This window comes from Arvicola amphibius, chromosome 13 (genome assembly GCF_903992535.2).
Source record: "Arvicola amphibius chromosome 13, mArvAmp1.2, whole genome shotgun sequence".
Taxonomy (NCBI): domain Eukaryota; kingdom Metazoa; phylum Chordata; class Mammalia; order Rodentia; family Cricetidae; genus Arvicola; species Arvicola amphibius.
In genome coordinates this window covers 38,904,485-38,921,606 of record NC_052059.1, presented here as the reverse complement: position 1 = coordinate 38,921,606, position 17,122 = coordinate 38,904,485, and the positions used below count along the sequence as shown (strand labels likewise).

General features: G+C 42.5%; 1 protein-coding gene across 1 annotated transcript in view; it reads left to right on the top strand.

Annotated features, from left to right (window-relative positions):
* The first annotated feature begins 73 nt into the window (after window positions 1-73).
* Window positions 74-17,122, top strand: part of Nufip1 (nuclear FMR1 interacting protein 1) — a 32,863-nt gene continuing 15,814 nt past the window's right edge. The window contains exons 1-6 of the mRNA XM_038310265.1: window positions 74-482; window positions 1,040-1,110; window positions 2,998-3,096; window positions 4,069-4,131; window positions 5,222-5,298; window positions 15,259-15,351. Of these exons, the coding sequence (XP_038166193.1) occupies window positions 89-482; window positions 1,040-1,110; window positions 2,998-3,096; window positions 4,069-4,131; window positions 5,222-5,298; window positions 15,259-15,351 (797 nt within the window). The 5' untranslated portion in view covers window positions 74-88. The remainder of the gene's footprint in view (window positions 483-1,039; window positions 1,111-2,997; window positions 3,097-4,068; window positions 4,132-5,221; window positions 5,299-15,258; window positions 15,352-17,122) is intronic.

Below are 17,122 nucleotides of genomic sequence, written 5' to 3'. Positions count from 1 at the left end.
CGTCAAGAGCGATCGGCCCATAGGTCAGACGGCCGTAGCGGAAGTGACGCTTAATGTTAGTTCCGCAATTGCACGCTGGCTAGGTGGCATGGCAGAGCCGACTCCGGCGGGATGGCCTCCAGCCCCCGAGGTGACTCCTGCGTCTGGGACTCCGAGCGAAACTGCCCCGCCGCGCGACAACTGGGTGTTCTGGGCCATGATGCCACCGCCGCCACCTCCTGTGTCGTTCCCGGCGGCGGGGTCCGAGTCGTGCCAGAAGGGACAGCCCCACGTGCAGACCCAGCCTCCCTCCGGAGCGCTCCCCCCGTTCGATGCTCAGCTTCTTCCCGCAGCGCAGCCTCCTTTCGATGCCCAGGCCCCGCCAGATGTACATCCTCAGTTCAGCGGCCAGCCGGTGTGGAATTTCCAAGCCTCGGCACCTTGGTACTGGGGGCTGTCTCCTAATGGTTACCTCGCATATAACACGTCCTACCACTCTTCGGGTAAGCTGCTGCTCCTGGTGGTACCCCTTTTCTCCCTCCCTCCCTCCCTCCCTGCTTTCTCTTTTCATCTCTCAGTTCTGCCCTGCATTTTTGGAGGCTAGTAATGAGTATTCAAAATGTGTCCCACTAGGTTTACCTGCTCATTCAAAGTTTATTAACTGGGATCCACTTACATAGCAATGAGAAAAACATATAAGAATCATTACCTTTTCGGGGCTTCCTATGTCCCTAATGCAATAGAGGAAACAAAACTACGTATTAGAAAGTAATGATTGTACGTATGTTTTAGAACGGGATTAGTAGGGGCTGGCCGTAGAGAAAGTCTATTGCTCTTGCAGAGGACCAGAGTTCGGTTCTCAACGCTTTCATTGGGAGGCTCTCAACCGCCTGTACTTCCAGCTTCAGAGAAGCCGAGCTGATAACTGTCGTCTGGCCTCCGTGGGGACCTGCACTCCCTTGCTACCTACACTTGTTTTTAATGTAAGGGGAAAAGGTGATTAATAAATGATTAATTTGTTATTTGCAATCTTAAATGAGTCTCTCTTTTTCTTTTTTAGCTACACATTCTTATTTTCCACGAACACACAATGACTTCAGTTTGCCTCAAAACAGAAAACAGAAAAAGAAGGTATTTCTGAGATGATGAGCGTGGTGCTTTAATTCTTATGTTTACTACTTCATATCATGTGGGGTTTTGTTTTGTTTTGTTTTGTTTTTCGAGACAGGGTTTCTCTGTAGTTTTGGAGCCTGTTCTGGGACTAGCTCTTGTAGACCAGGCTGGCCTCAAACTCACAGAGATCCGCCTGCCTCTGCCTCCCGAGTGCTGGGATTAAAGGTGTGAGGCACCACTGCTTGGCTCATATCCTGTGTTTCACATCTGTTATGGACATGTGGCGCTTTAGCAGGATAGGATTTCTAAGCAAAAAGATGAAGCAAAATGGTTTCGAAAAATAAATGATGAAATTATAGAAAAAGAAAGAATGCTAAATCTGTTTGGATACACAAACATAATCGAGGATTATGCTTACAAATAAATGTAAATATTATTAAACCTCGGTGAAGTTTCAAAGATTACGAAGAATGGAACTGCCAACTGGAATTAGAAGACTGGAAGTCCCAGCTTTTTACTGAGTTGGAAGCACAAATTGTAATGACAACTCTTTTCTTTTTCATAATCTTGTTACTTTTTAGCGTAGAAGAATCTTTATTCGCCAAAAAAGCAGATTCCCCCTTTTTTCCTTGTTAACCTCAATTAAGCTAAAATCTACTATTTCTAATTTAGGGAGTTTCTGTTTTCCCAAGCTGTGCACATATTGTCTTAAATTCAGACAGGATTTATTGTGCTATTAATGTTTATTTGTCCTGGTTGTAGGTAATAGGTATTTGTAGGTATTTGTCACTGTTATGAAAGCCTTTTTTTCTTTTTTGTTTGTTCAGGTTGTAAGTTGTCGTTCCCCCCTCCCCGCCCCCAGCCCCAGCAATGGGCATTTGTCATTGTTATAGAAGCCCTTTTTTCAATTTTATTTTATATTTATTTTGGGGTTATGTGCGTGTGTGTGGAAGTATGAGAACAAATTACTGGTGTCAGTGCTTCTTCTACTGTGTGGATCCTGGGGCTGAACTCAGGTCCTAAGGCTGTGCAGCAGGTAGTTTTACCTGCTGAGGCATCTCTGGCCTGGAAGCCATTTTTTTGAATGGGGAATCATGCCTGGTTTTATGTCACAAGCCAAATACTATATTAAAGTAGGTTTTCTTTATTATGTTCTGAACCTAACTTAGAGATCAGGTTTTTTTCCTCTTTGTATAAGTTGCACAATTAGTCTAGGGTAGGTTGGGTGCTGTCTAGAACAGTGGTTCTCAACCTTCCTAATGCTGTACCCCTTAATACAGTTCCTCATTTAATACAGTTTTGTTGTGGTGACCCCCCCAGCTATAAAATTATCCTGTTGTTGCCTCATAACTAATTCTGCTGCTGTTATGAATTGTAATGTAAATGTCTGATATGTGAGCCCCGCCCAAAGGGTCCGTGACTCAGAGGTTGAGAACTGCTGGTGAAGAACTTGACTTAAGCCCTCTTACTGTGAGAACTGTAACTCATGGTATTAGTATTACAGTGTATCTTCGAACAGTCCATTTGATGTTAACAGTAACATAATATTTAAAAGCTGGAGATCATTTCCTATATCAGTATTCTAGTGTAGTTATGTCCTTTGTGAGGTGCTTTTTCTTTCCTTTTTTAAAAAACTTTAAATAGGTACCTTTAGATCTTGACAGATACTATACCAAATCTTTATTGGGTCCCTAACTTGAAATCTTATAGATTGAATTAGCTTTTTTTAGATTTAATTTTTTTTTTATTGTGCCCGACTAGCTTGCTCTATTGCTAAAAAAAATAAAAGAAGCCCCCACCCCAGGGGTGTGTTTTAAAGCAAATCAAATGTGTATTCCTGGAATAGTAATGTTTGGTTGAGCCGAGATTTCTTACCACAGTCTCACTGCTTTTGCTTGTTTGCAGAAAAGAAAGGAACCGGTTTTCCTCTTCTTCTGTGATACCTGTGACCGTGGCTTTAAAAACCAAGAAAAATATGACATACACATGTCTGAACATAAAAAAGTACGTTTTCCTGATTGTTCTGAACTGATGTAGATATGGCCTTTTATTTGTATTTTTGGTAAAAGTGCCAAGCTCATTTTCCTTGTAAGTTCATAGTTTTTACAGAAAGAAATGTTTGATCGCTTGGCCCGTGGGGACCATGTTTGGGATTTGGAGTTTGGGGGTAGGGAGCCCTCTGCTTCATGGAGAGGAGCACAGCAACCTCTGTGTATGCGTGCCCCACCGTGACTGCATGGGAGGAGAGAGCACGGCAACCTCTGTGTATGTGTGCCCCGCCGTGACTGCGTGGGAGGAGAGAGCACGGCAACCTCTGTGTATGCGTGCCCCACCGTGACTGCATGAGAGGAGAGAGCTGGGCCACCTGCAGTCGCCCTGAGCAACTCTGAACATTTTTTATTTTATTTTATTTTGGTTTTTCAATACAGGGTTTCTCTGCAGCTTTGGATCCTGTCCTGGAACTAGCTCTTGTAGACCAGGCTGGCCTCAAACTTGCAGAGCTTCACCTGCCTCTGCCTCCCAAGTGCTGGGATTAAAGATGTGTCACCACCACCTGGCTACTTTTAGATCTTGACAGATGCTTTGCCAAATCTTCATTGGGTTTCTAACTTGAAATCTTATAGTTTGAATTAGCTCTTTTTAGCTATTCTCTAAATATAACTCAGATGATTTTTAAAAAAAACTGGTAAGCCAATTAGAATGCCTCAAAGTTTTTTGTTTGTTTTTAAGAAAATTCTTGTTTTGGAAACATTGATTTGCAGCAATACCTTACCTTTAGGAGTTAGGAATGTTTTAGTCTGGCTCAAAAGGAGGCAGAAATGAGTGAGTGGCTGTGCTGCTCTCCCCAAGGGTGCCATTCCGTTCTAAGTGCAGCTGTTTCAGGGTGATCTTTGCTGTGCTCTTGGGCCATAGTCTGTAGACCCCTGGTGTCTATAGACCATCGCTGAATCGTCTTTTTGTTGTCAAACTTTGCAGTGCCCTGAAGCAGATTGCTCCTTTAGTGCACATGAGAAGATTGTCCAGTTCCACTGGAAAAATGTAAGTTCTTACGACTTTTCTCACCCTTTTAACATGTGTTCTCTGTAGAAGGGAGCAGCGGGTTGCATTCCTGCCTGGCTCCCAGCCGCCTGGCTAGCTTATGCCCCGAAATAACAACACACAAACTGTATCTGCCTGGCCCATTATATCTAGCCTATTCGTGGCTAACTCATATTTTGATTAACCCATTTCTATTAATGTGTGTAGCACCACGAGGTGGAGGCTTACCGGGAAGGATCTTAGCCTGCATCCGTCTGACTAACTTCCCTTTTCCCAGCATTCTGTTCTGTCTACTCCACCCACCTATGTTCTAACCTACCAGGCCAAGCGGTTTCTTTATTAATTAACCAATGAAATCATCAGATAGAAGACACACCTACATCAGTTCTCTGAATGATAATAGGAACATTCATGCAGTGTTTTGTACTTTGTGAGGAAGTTTTACATCGCTTACTCTACTTCAGTCTCAAACTGTGCAAGATAGACAGCTCTTAGCTCCTCTGGCAGACAGGGAAGAATGACTTGCCTACCCAGAACTGATTCTTGCACTTGCAAGTAAGTTGCTGGTTTGACCATGCCATGCTTCTTAAAATGACCGTGGCTGGGTGCTGACAAGCTGGCTCAGCAGTTAAGAGCTCGTAGTGCCCCTCCAGAGGACTCAAGTTCAGTTCTTAGCACCCACACTGGACAGCATACAGCTGCCTGTAACTCCTGCTTTGTGGATCCAATATCCTAGTGTCTGAGGACACTTGCATGTACACATAACACAGAAACAAAAGACTTGTGAAAAAATGGTCATGTCTACTAATTTTATCTGTCATTTTCCATTTTGTTTGGCGAGTTGGTCACTTGGATATTTAATGTCAATTGAAAAAATGGGTTATGCATCTATGTAATAAGCATTATCCTGCTTTCCCCACTATCATTCATTAGCATTGATCCAGCTACATGAGAAAGAGATAAGGCATAGTGAGAATGCTAGTGACCTTGAAATACTTTGTGCTTGTAAGAATAAAGTTGGATACAATGTCGTGTTTAGTTAAGAGCACGTAGCATGCTTCCTGATGTTCAGCAGGCTTTCTGCCCTTAGATGCATGCTCCTGGTATGAGGAAGATCAAGCTAGACACTCCAGAGGAGATTGCAAGATGGAGGGAAGAAAGAAGAAAGTGAGTAAAGAATCGTTAACTAATAAATAACTTCCTTTCTTGCAGCAAGACTGGGTGTTTTAACATAATGACCAGCCTGGCCCTAATGTCTATGAAAAGAGAAATGTGCTCTTCTATAACACTGTAGGCATTTCACTGAATGTGACTGGGCTTGATTTTGTGTTCTTCATTAGTGGTACATTATGACTAAGGATAGTGTTAGTTGGTAGTTAAAAATACACATCTTTATTAGAAAGTGAAGTCCATTGAATTATGCTAACTCTAAGAAAGAGAACTGTAATCTACAATATATGAGGCTATTGGGTGTACTTTGGGAAGGAGTTGCAGGAACTTTCCACTTAAATAACAGATGTGCCATAAAGAAACTATATGGAAGATTAAGAGAGCTATCATGCCACCTATTAGATGTTCAGTGTCCGGGGCAATGATGGGCTTGTAATGATATTTAAATGTATAATACGTTGGGCAGTGGTTGTGCACGCCTTTAATCTCAGCACTTGGTTGTCTGTGGGTTTGAGGCCAGCCTAGTCTACAGAGTAAGTTCCAGGACAGCCAAGGCTACACAGAGAAAAAAACAAAAAAACCAACAAAACAATACATTGCTATGTTTGTTTATTTGTTTATTTTTGTTTATGCACACAGCTGAAGACTGTTCTCTGCTAGGCAGAGTGGGTACAACAGTGAACAAGATGTACATGTACTTGACCTTACCTGTAATTATTTAACTGTTTGTCCCTATAATTAATGTTTAAGAGATGTGAGCCTTACTGTGTAACTTGTGGCTTTACATATATTAGCAGAGATGGCATAGCTGATGTCTGGCTACCGGGTACTTGTGAAAAATCTGCCTGGAACTCCATTTTCCTGTCTTCTCGTGTGTTTGACCCTGTAGCAGAAGCCTGAGGTAGAGCTGCTAGAATAAGGCACACTTTCAGAAATACTTACTCATATTAGATTGTTTCTGTTGCCTTGATAAAATACCCAGAAGCAATTCAGGGAAGAGTGCTTAGTTGGGTTTATAGGTCCAGAGAGTCAGAGTCTTTAATGGCCAGAATATCATGGCAGCAGGCAGCTGCAGCAGGAAACTAACTGACCACATTTTGTTGGTAAACCAGAAAACAGTGTGAGCTAGAAGTGGCGAGGCTGTCAACCCTGAAAGTCTACTGGAGACATACGTCCTCCAGCAAGACCCATTGATGTAAATGCTCCAAACCTCTTCAAGCAATGCCACAATTGGGGCCAAGTGTTTACATAGCTGAGTCTTAGGGGCATTCTTAAACCACCACAGTACTGTTTTCCTAGAATTTACAGAAGAAGGAAAGTCAGATATGAACACAAGAGGCCATTCGTTTTTAATTTTTTTATTTTGTAGCATTAGGATTGAGATTGCGGCCTTGCTTATACTAGACAGATGCTCTGCACTGTGCTATAGTCCCAAGCTGTCTTTAATTAACAAGAAGCTTTTAATTATTTTTGTGTCTGTTTTACTGTTCTGGGTGTCTATGCGCCACATGTGCTCGGTGTCTGACGAGCCAGAGAAGGCATCAGATCCCCTGGAACTGGAGTTACCAGTGGTTGTGAGCCACCCTGTATTTCTTGGGAATCAAGTCTGGGTCCTCTGGAAGAGCAGCCCATGCTCTTAACCATTGAACCGTGTCTTCGGCCTCTCTTTTAAATTATTTTCAAAACAGGGACTCTGCATTACTCAGTCTGTGTTTGAACTTCTGATCCTTTTTTTTTTTTTTTTTTATCTTTCCTTAGCTAAGATTACAGGTCTTTGCCCTCCAGCCTGGCAAGAAGCTAGTTTTAGACTCTGAGAAAGATGCTTAGAACTCTTGACCATAGAGTGTAGCTTGTTAATACATCCGCGGCGGTATTGGTCACGATAGTACGCTTTCCCTCATCTTAGACCTGGTACTGCTGCACCTTGCCCCTGGAATTGAGCTTGAGAAGAACACATTTTTTGAGAGAATTGCTGCCTGAGGAAATATAGAATGGGAAGATAGTCTTGAAAGTGAGCGGTGAGGGAGCCGTAGACAGACGCAGGGAGTTGTAGCCATGGAGCGGTTGTCTCGGAGGAACTGTGTGTGAAGCTGTCTGCTTCCTCTGGGTCGCGTCCTTGCAGCTACATTTTATTTTTATTTTCTTACGCCACCATTTAAGCATCTGGGATTTTTTTTTCCTTTCTTTTTGTTGTTATGTGTTGGTTAGTCTTTTCCATAATATTTTTTATAGGATAAACAAGTATCAACCCCACCCTCTGTCTGACACTCAGGGTTTGGAAAGCTAACAGCAGGGGTACTGAACGTGGTGCCCTGCTGGATGGGATGGAGGCGGTGGTGTTGGGCACTAGCCTTTCCTCTGCTGCTTAGTCTCATTCCTTGAAGGCTGCCAGTCCAGTTCAGTGGTGCCCGCTGCTTTATAAGTGTTTAATTCTTCTGAGGGACATTAAAACGGCTCCCCATCCATAACTCCCATCTTTACAGTGAGCCCCTTCTGATCTTCACATCAGCCTTGTCAGTATCCGAGCTCCCTCGTTCCATTGTCCCTCCCTACCTGGCAGAGTCTGAGCTGTCACTAAGTCCTGTTCAGAAAGCCACGCAGTTGTGATGTTCTCTGCAGGTGAACAGGTGAACAGACTGTGTTAGGGACTGGCTGACTAGTGAGAACTGCAGTGTTTTCTTTACTTGGTTCTCCTGTGGTAGAAAGTTAGGTGTTCATTTTCTAGTTGTTACTCAATTATACAAGTGACCTGTAGTGTACAATTCGAACATGTTAACACATTTTTTTCTTAGCCAAAATGCCAAAACTCAAAGAATTGGTAATCAGCATTCAAAGTGTGGACTTGTTTTTCTGTTATTTCTACACTATTCAGAGCTTTGGGTAGCAGGTAGACTTTTTTGTCTATCTTATATAGGTTTTTAGACCCTTTGACAATTTGGTGAGTTTTTGTGGCTATTTTTCTTTGTCTTTCTTTTTTAAGACAAAGGTCTTACTAAACAGCCCTGGCTGTTGGGAACTCACTGTGTAGACCAGGCTGCTCTCCCTCGTGGCCATCCTGCTGCTGCTTCAGCTTCCAGGTGTTGGGATCATAGCTTGTGTCACCAAGCCCAGCTGGACTTTTTTTTCTTCCTTTCCTTTCCTTTCCTTTCCTTTCCTTTCCTTTCCTTTCCTTTCCTTTCCTTTCCTTTCCTTTCCTTTCCTCTTTCCTTTCCTTTCCTTTCCTTTCCTTTCCTTTCCTCTTTCCTTTCCTTTCCTTTCCTTTCCTTTCCTTTCCTTTCCTTTCCTTTTCTGTTTTTGAGATAGGGTTTCTCTGTGTAACAGCCTTGGCTGTCCTGGAACTCTGTAGACCAGACTGGCCTGACTCACAGGGATCCCCCTGCCTCTGCCTCCTGTCTCCTGGGATTAAAGGTCCTAGTTCCAGCTAAGTTCTTGCTTTGTTAGTTCTGTCATTATGCTGCTTCCCTCACAGAAAGGTGAGCTTTCGCATCCATGAATTTCTGCTTACTGGCTCAGCCACCTTCAGGATCTTTTTACTCATCCTGAGTCTACAGGAAAGTCTTTCCTGTCTTTTAAATATGGGACCTTCAGCTTGTTTAGCACAAGTGCCCTTACTGACTGTCTCATTGGAGAACTATTTTGCATTTTGTATTCTTGAGTAAGTTAAGTATTGGAGAAGTAAAGACATATTTTACGTAGCTGTTTATATCATCTGGTGCCATAAATAAAAGTGGTACATGTAATATTACTATATGTAAATGGGGTGTGAAATTATTTTATTATGGATATAATTTTCTTTCAATACATAAGAAAGTAATTAGAGAAACCATATTTTTAAGTTATGTTTTCAACAATGCCTTTTTATTTTAGAGAAGTTTGGTTAAAGTGTGTTGCGCTGACTCATAGTCATGGTTTGAAATCAGTAATGTATCTTATATTTACATTTTTATGATTTTGTTCCTTTTTTAAGGTGTGTATATATGCGTGTGTCTGCGGGTGCTCATGTCACCATGGAGGTCAGAGGGCTGCTTGTAAGAGTCAGATTTCTCCTTCGGCCATGTGGGTTCCTGGGATTGAACTCAGGTTGTCAGGCCTGGGTCAAGTGCTTCTGCTCTCTGAGCCATCTTGTTGACTCTCTGCTATGGTTTCTGATTAATATCAGAACCACCAAGACAATTCATCAATCCCTGTTTAAAAGCCCCCATTCTTAGGTGGCTTAAGAGCTCCCCCTTGTGGATCTTGCTGCAAATGATTCAAGGAGAAACAGTTTCTGGGAGAATCTGATTTTTCAAGTGCTCATAAGAAATCTTAGCAGGCTTTGTGTGTTGATAGAAATCATGTCTTTTAATAATGGCTTGGCAGTAGTTTATCTTGAAGGTTGGGGTAAACATTTGCTTTTTACTTGTTTTATATTTTTATTTATTTATTTGTGTCTGTGTGTGGCGGTCGGGGGTATCTTAGGGAGTTGGCTCTTTCCTTCCACCACGCATGTTCCGGGAATTGAGCTCAGGTCATGAGACCTGGCCACAGGTGCCATTATTGGCTAAGCCGTCTCCTAAGCCAGCATTTTGTAATTGAGGAGGTAGACATTTTGCTGTTTATGGCTACGATCAGCACAACTCACTCTTGTGGAAATAGTGAATGATCAGTGAGGTGCCTAGAAAGCCACGTGCAGGTGAAGCACTAGCTTTAGTTTCTCGAGAAGGGATTTCTCTGTGTAACCTTGGTTGTCTTGGAACTCACGCTGTAGACCAGGTTGGCCTTAAACTCAAAGATCTGCCTGCCTCTGCCTCCTGAGTACTGGGATTAAAGGTGTGCGCCACCCCTGCCCGCTGTAAATATTTTGCTTTAAAAGTAACTACCAAACCATGTTGGGGAGAGGTTTGAACTCAAGCTGTGCTGGTTGACCATGAGAAGCATTCAGGGAGAAGGGTCTGGCTGGAGGGGCTTGCATCGGTGACTGTTACCCCAGAAAACGGAGCAACCTTGCCTCCATAACTTAGTGCTGAGTGCCATCCTTCCTAGTACAAGTTGAAGATACTGTTTCTGCTGTTGGCACCACTGGGAAAGCTGCTTTTACTGCTTTTGCTGTTCTTCATTTTGATTTTGCATATATAAGGCATATATAGCCTAATTTTTAGCTTTTCATTAGGAAAGCAATAGATTTGTTTCAGCTTTAACTAGATTTCCATACAGACCTCATTGTTTGGAAGTAGGTAGCTTGTTCATCTTTAGTGGCGGTGGAGTTGATGGAATGTCCTCCAAGCAAAATTGCCAAGAGGGAGAATGTGCAGCTGTTTCTGACTGTGCTTGGCGGCACAGTTTTAAATATGTTGCTTTTCAAAGCAAAGCCTTATCCTCTTGAATAAAGGATGGGCGGGAGCAAGGTTTAGCGCTTACTGGTACTGCTCGGCACAGAGAGCAGGTGTGTCTGGTTCTGGTTCCAGAGTGTGAGCTGCAGGTGTTCAGAGGTGCTGGAAAAGGAGCGGGCAGAGTGTCGAGTGCTGAAGTGGAGTCGCAGACTTGAGAACCTGAGGCCGTGAGCGGGGATCTGGGGTGAGGTTGGTTTGTACCTCTGATGGTGCCTTGGTAGGGAGTGTTCTGGGAGTATTTTTTTTAAGCACCTTTTAATTCCTTTGGGGCTCTTTCACATTCTCCTCAGGTCCTTATCCTGTCACAAACTCAGAAGTGTTGGTGATCACTCATTAGTAGGATCTGGGGCCTGAGCGTGGGAATGTCTGTCTTTGTTCTGGTGTTCAGGAGGCTGGGGTGGGAAGACTGACCTTGTGCTAGTCTGCCTGCAAATAATAAAGTTAAGACCTTTTCTAGAAAGGGCGAAGTGGGGTGGGTTGGCAGAAAAGAAGGAATGTGGGAAACTTTTTTTTTTATTTTTGGTTCATTTGATAGATTTCTAAGACATATTCTCTCATTAAGCAGCTTTTTTAAAATTGTGATATTATTTCTAGGTACCTATTCTCAATTTATTCTTTATTTTTTAATACTTTAAAAATAATATTTTTAAGGAACTGAAGGCATTTCAGTTTTTATTGTATGTGTATAGGTGCACCACTTGCATGTTTGGTGCCCACGGAGGCTAGATGAGGTTGTTGGATCCCCTGGAACTGGAGTTACAGTAGGCTGTGAGTCACCATGTGAATGCTGGGAATCAAACCTGGATCTTTGGAAGAGCAGCCAGTGCTCTTAACCACTGAGCCTTCTCTCTGACCCCAATTTATTTTTTTCTTAATTTTCATTAAATATATCCATAGTATGCGATAGTATGTCACATATAGGTATTTTCATACAAGTATGTATTTTATTTTATTTTATTTTATTTTATTTTATTTTACTGCTTCAGGCTCAACTTTTGAAGATATACCCTAAAAAGTGAGTTCCACGATGGTTTAGCAAAATGCTTTTTATTTTGAACATTGCTGTTGTTGTGAGAGCTGCTCTTGAGGAAGCCAGTGTGTTCTTTGACATTCTAGAATGCTAGCATCTGTGTAGCCACTCTGCTAGAAACTTGTGAAAGAATCTCTGAACTCAGGACTTAAATAGCCAGAAAAGAATGCTGAAGAAATTACATCTTTGCCTTTATTCCTTCATCTTTATTTTATTTTTTTCAAATTAACCAAAGTTGGAGATGCCCACTGTGTTTAAAACTATAGTTTCCCTCAAGAAAGCAAAAATAGGGGATTCTTAATTCCTGAGCTGAGAGGCAGTTTGTATTTGAAGTGGACCCTGCGCCCCAGGGCAGACGTCCACTAGGTGGAGCCATTCCATTTCCTTCCTTGCTCACTCTGGCTTTCCCAGTTCACCTGTATGCCCAGCAGCTGTGTCTGCCACATTACCATGTTGTATCTAGGACATTCGGGAAGACTTTGAAATTCAAATACAGTGGCATAACTGTGTTAGAGAAGTTTTTTTTTTTTTTTTTTTCAGTGAGAGAAAAGAGGAATTGTGTTCTATAGAGATTAGACCTAGGAGAAAAAGTCAATTTGAGGATAAGGAGAAAGTTGGATCACACACACAGATGTAACAGTTGGCATAGTTTCACCCAGAGGTGGTTTCTGCCCCATAAGGATGTCACTAGAGACCCAGGGCATAGGCAGGGACAAGTCAGAGCTAAGAAACACAAAGACAGCTGGACAGTGGTGGTGCACGCTTTTAATTCCAGCCCTTGGAAGGCAGAGGCAGGCAGATCTCTATGAGTTTGAGGCCGGCGTGGTCTATAGAGTGAGTTCCAGGACAACTGAGGCTACCCAGAGAAACCCTGTCTTGAAAAACCAAGAAAGAGGCACTGGAGAGATGGTTCAGCAGTAAAGAGCATTGGCTGTTCTTCTGGAGGTGCTGAGTTCAAGTCCCAGCAACCACATGGTGGCTCAAGACCATCTGTAATGAGATCTGGTGCCCTCTTCTGAGGTCCTGTAGCCATACAGACAGACAGAACACTATATACATGATAAATAAAATCTTTTTTTAAAAAAAGAAAGAAAGAAAAGAAAAGAAAAGGAAAAACCAAGAAAGAAAGAACGCCAAGGACAGGAGACAGCAGTGAGTGTGAGGAAAGGGAGTGCAGGGAGAAGGCTGACTGAGCATCATCACACTCTTCTTACCGCTCCTGCTTCTCTGTGTGCAGACTCCAGATGGGGAGCAGCGCTGGCCCTCCTCCCAGAGGCTGCTGTATAATCGCTTCTCATCCTTTACAAGCGGCAGTAGTTTCTTTCATCTTTCTACAGAGGTCTTAGCTTTCACCCTCCGCGCCATCTCTGAGTCTCTTCTGAGCCCCTTCCAAGTTTCAGTTTTCCTGGGCATTGCATTTCCCCCAAACTGACACAAGTATCCTGACCACACCTGACCATTTATGAGGACCAGGGAAGAATTCACACTCTTCTAAGGGCCAAGTCCACTTCGTGTAGCCTTAGGTCATGTTTGCTTTCTCAAGTACGTGTTGCTGACTGCTCTCAGATTCTCATCTTGTATGACCTTGCTCTTTTCCTATTGTGCTTATTTATAGCATGCTCACTCATCATCTTTTATTTATAGAGGTTGTTTATGGCTGGGCATGTGCTTTGCACAATTCTTACTGAAGTTCATTGCCTTTTCCCTGGATTCTTTCGCCACTAACCAAAGCCATTGCCAGTCTTCTCTCCAGTGTAACTAACCCAGAGGAGTCACCACCACGTGTACTCCTCGAGTAGTAAAGCAAATATGCATGTTAGTTTAGTGATGCTGACTGCTGGCCCTAGGGCATGTGCATGCTGAGAGCTCTCCCTCTGAGCTGTAACCCCAGTCCAGTAATACACGTTTAAAAGAAGGTAGAAACATCTTAGTGGCAGAACTCTTGTTGATATATCTGATGGTACCAGCCTGAATGATGAGAATTGTGTTCCCTTCTTTCATGTTTTCTATGCTGTGAAGGCTTGTGTCTTGTTAGATTCTAGGGCTGGCGTTTCCATACATCTGTGCCAACAATCAAGGAAAGCCATTCATTTTGCACGTGACTGTCAGAGCTAATTTCACTCTTACCCGCTTGTATGTCTAGAACTTTTTTGAGGCAAGATCTTTCTACATAGCCCTGTATTACATCCTGGAACTCACTATTAGACCATACTGGCCTGGAACTCAGAGATCTGTCTGCCTGGGCCTCTTAAATACTGGGATTAAAGGCATGTGCCACTATGCCCAGCAAATTAATTTATATCATGTGTATGAATGTTTGCCTGCATGTATGTCTCTGTACCGTGTTTGTACCTGTTGCCCAGGGAGGTCAGAAGAAGGTGTTGGATTCCCTGAAAATGGAGTTACAGATAGTTGTGAGCCGCTAGGACCTAGTGACTAGGTGAATGCTGGAAATTGAATCTGGGTCCTTGGGCCCTTTGGAGAGCAGTTAGTGCTCCTAACCACTAAGCCCTCTATAACATTTCTGCAGCTTGCTGTTACCTGTGGGATTGAGTACAAGCTTTGTAGGTGTGTTTTGGGATGAATGTCCTTTGGTAGTTCAATTCCCTTTGGTTGAATTTTGTTTCATATAAAATACCCTGGGTCATGGTCCCTTCTCTGTGGCCTTGAGTTGCTTATATTACTTGGTTTACGTAGAACGAATTCCATGCTTTTCCAACTGAGTGCCATCTCTTAGCACCATTTCAGACCAGTTGGTTTCGTTTCCCTTTGTGGACTTCTTCATTTTGAAATATCTCACCCACCCAAAAAGGAAATTCCTCTCCTGGGTGTTTGACTGTATTTTTTCTTAGGTGCAGCTGGGCTCATGCTTTTCTTGTCCTTCTCAGTAGACTTGGTGGCTTTGCATGTGCATAGCATGTATTTTACAGAACTGGCCAGGCAGGTTGTTTCTTTGTGTATGGGCACATGATAAATAGAGACCTTAGAGCAGTTTGCACGTGTGTGAATTGTGCAGTTGGAATCCTAGCATGCACTGCCTACCTTGCTGAGCGAGTAAACAGCTGTAACATCAACTCATAGACTGCATTTTCTCTCTTAAATTTTAGAAGTAATTGAAAGTTTTTTTCTAAGTGTTACCTGTAGTTTTACTATTAACTGACACATATACCAAGGATATATTAGTTGACAATCCAAATTAACAAAATAAAGTGGCTTCACTTCAGTGGGTCATCGTATTCTCAATGGCTGGGGAGACAATTACAAAAATCTACCAAGCATGCGCTTCAAAACTGGATTCATCAGAGGTTGTGCTGTGAAAAGTGTTGTTGACAAAGTTCTTTTTTTCTTGTTTTTAGTGTTTACTTTTTTATTATTATTATTATTATTATTATTACTGATTTTACTGATCTCTACATTTTTCTCTGCTCCCCTCCCTGCCTCTCCCCTCCCCTCTTCAACCTTCTCCCAAGGTCCCCATGCTCCCAATTTACTCAGGAGGTCTTGTCTTTTTCTACTTCCCAGTTGAAAGTTCATAATAACTTTTTGTTTTTATTCTAGAAACTATCCGACTCTGGCCAATATCGAAAGGAAGAAAAGGTTGCAGCTTGAAAAGGAGAAGAGAGGAGAGGTGTTGACAACCACACAGTATGGGTGAGTTCGTGCGTGCGTAGGCGTTCTCAGCGCTCTTCTAAGCATGCGCTTCCAGAGTAAGAAAAGAACTGCACCAGTGTGCGTCACTCATTCTGAAATCTTGCTCTGTAGCTTTTGCGTAAAAATTCTTTTAAATTGTGTCTTAAATACTGTTACCTGACACGTGTGCTAAGTTCTGAACAAGTCCTTCGCATCCTTGTCTCCCTGCCGGTCTCCCCAGGGAGCCTTCTGTTCAGCACAGGGATGATAGGACAGCCCTGCATGGCGCTGCTGTCTGCGCTGTGCTTCTTGAGACGATGAAGATCTTCCCTGGGGAGTGTTCGTTTTAGGGAAGTATTTAAGGGAGTCCCTCAGGGTTGTTTTAGCCAGTTCCCTGTTGGCATTCAAACTGTTAGCCACTTGCTTATTAATGAAAAGTCGATCTATCCTGGCTGCCGTGCTCTCCTGCCAGTAATGTATGAGGCCTCCTTTCCTCTGTGCTCACTTTTTTCTTCAGAATTTTTCCATTTTATTTTTACTAGCTTTATAATTTAAATATACAAGTCTTAAATGTGCAGCTTGAAGAGGGCTTGCTCTCTTGCTTGTACTCTCTCTCTCTCTCTCTCTCTCTCTCTCACACACACACACACACACACACACACACAAGCATGTGCACATATCCATTTACCTGCCCCATGGACTGATATACATAATATTGTGACTTCACCAAGCTCCCTAAAGCCCTGTCCTGTTCAGTGTTTCCCCATAAAATTAACCATGTTTTTATTTTTATTATCACAAATTATTCTTATTCTTAGAATTATATAAATAAAATACTATACATTCTTGAATGTGATTTCTGTGTCTCAACATTCTGAGATAACGTCCCTGCTGTATACAGTTATAAATTCATTCATACGATCTACAGAGTGCAGTTGTGGCGGTATTGTGTTAGTAGATGGTGGCTTGTTCTCACTTTGGATTGTTAGGGTTCAGGTTCTGTGAACATTTTTTGTACATGTCTTCTGTGGCTACTGTGTTCATTTTTTCATGTACCAGATGGTACGTCATGGGTTATCTATATGATTAGCTTTAATGGTTTGCCAAGTGGTTGCAGTATTTTGACTTCTTCTCAGCTCATCTGGTTTCTCTGTTTGTTGCTCAGCACTTGATAATATTGCTGACACTGTTGAACATCTTATGTAGATATTCTTTTGGTGGAGTACCACTTCAGGTGTTTGTTTTTAACTGTTTTTTGGGGTTTTTTTAACATTTTTTTTTTCTAATTATGTGCATACATATGTGGGGGTCGATTTGTGCAGTGCCTGCAGAGGGCGTAAGAGGTCATAAGATCCTCTGGTATTAGAGTTATAGGCAGTTTATACTGCCCAGTGTGGGTGCTGGGAACTGAACTCCAGTCCTCTGGAAGGGAAGGAAGTGCTCTTAACTAAGTTGCAACTCCAGCCTTAAAAGGCTTGTTCTTGATTTTCAGGAGTTATATACTTTGTTACATAAAGGTATATTGTCCTGGAGTATCTTGTGTACATTGGAGATATACCTCATAATTGTGTCCTTTAAAAAAATACAACAAAACAACAAAAAATCTTGGCATTGGTGGCGCACGCCCTTAATCCCAGCACTTGGGAGGCAGAGGCAGGCAGATCTCTGTGAGTTTGAGGCCAGCCTTGAACTACAAGAGCTAGTTCCAGGACAGGCTCCAAAAAGTTAAAGAGAAACCCGTCACAAAAAAACAAAAACAAACAAAAAACAGAACACAGCATGGCCTGATTTC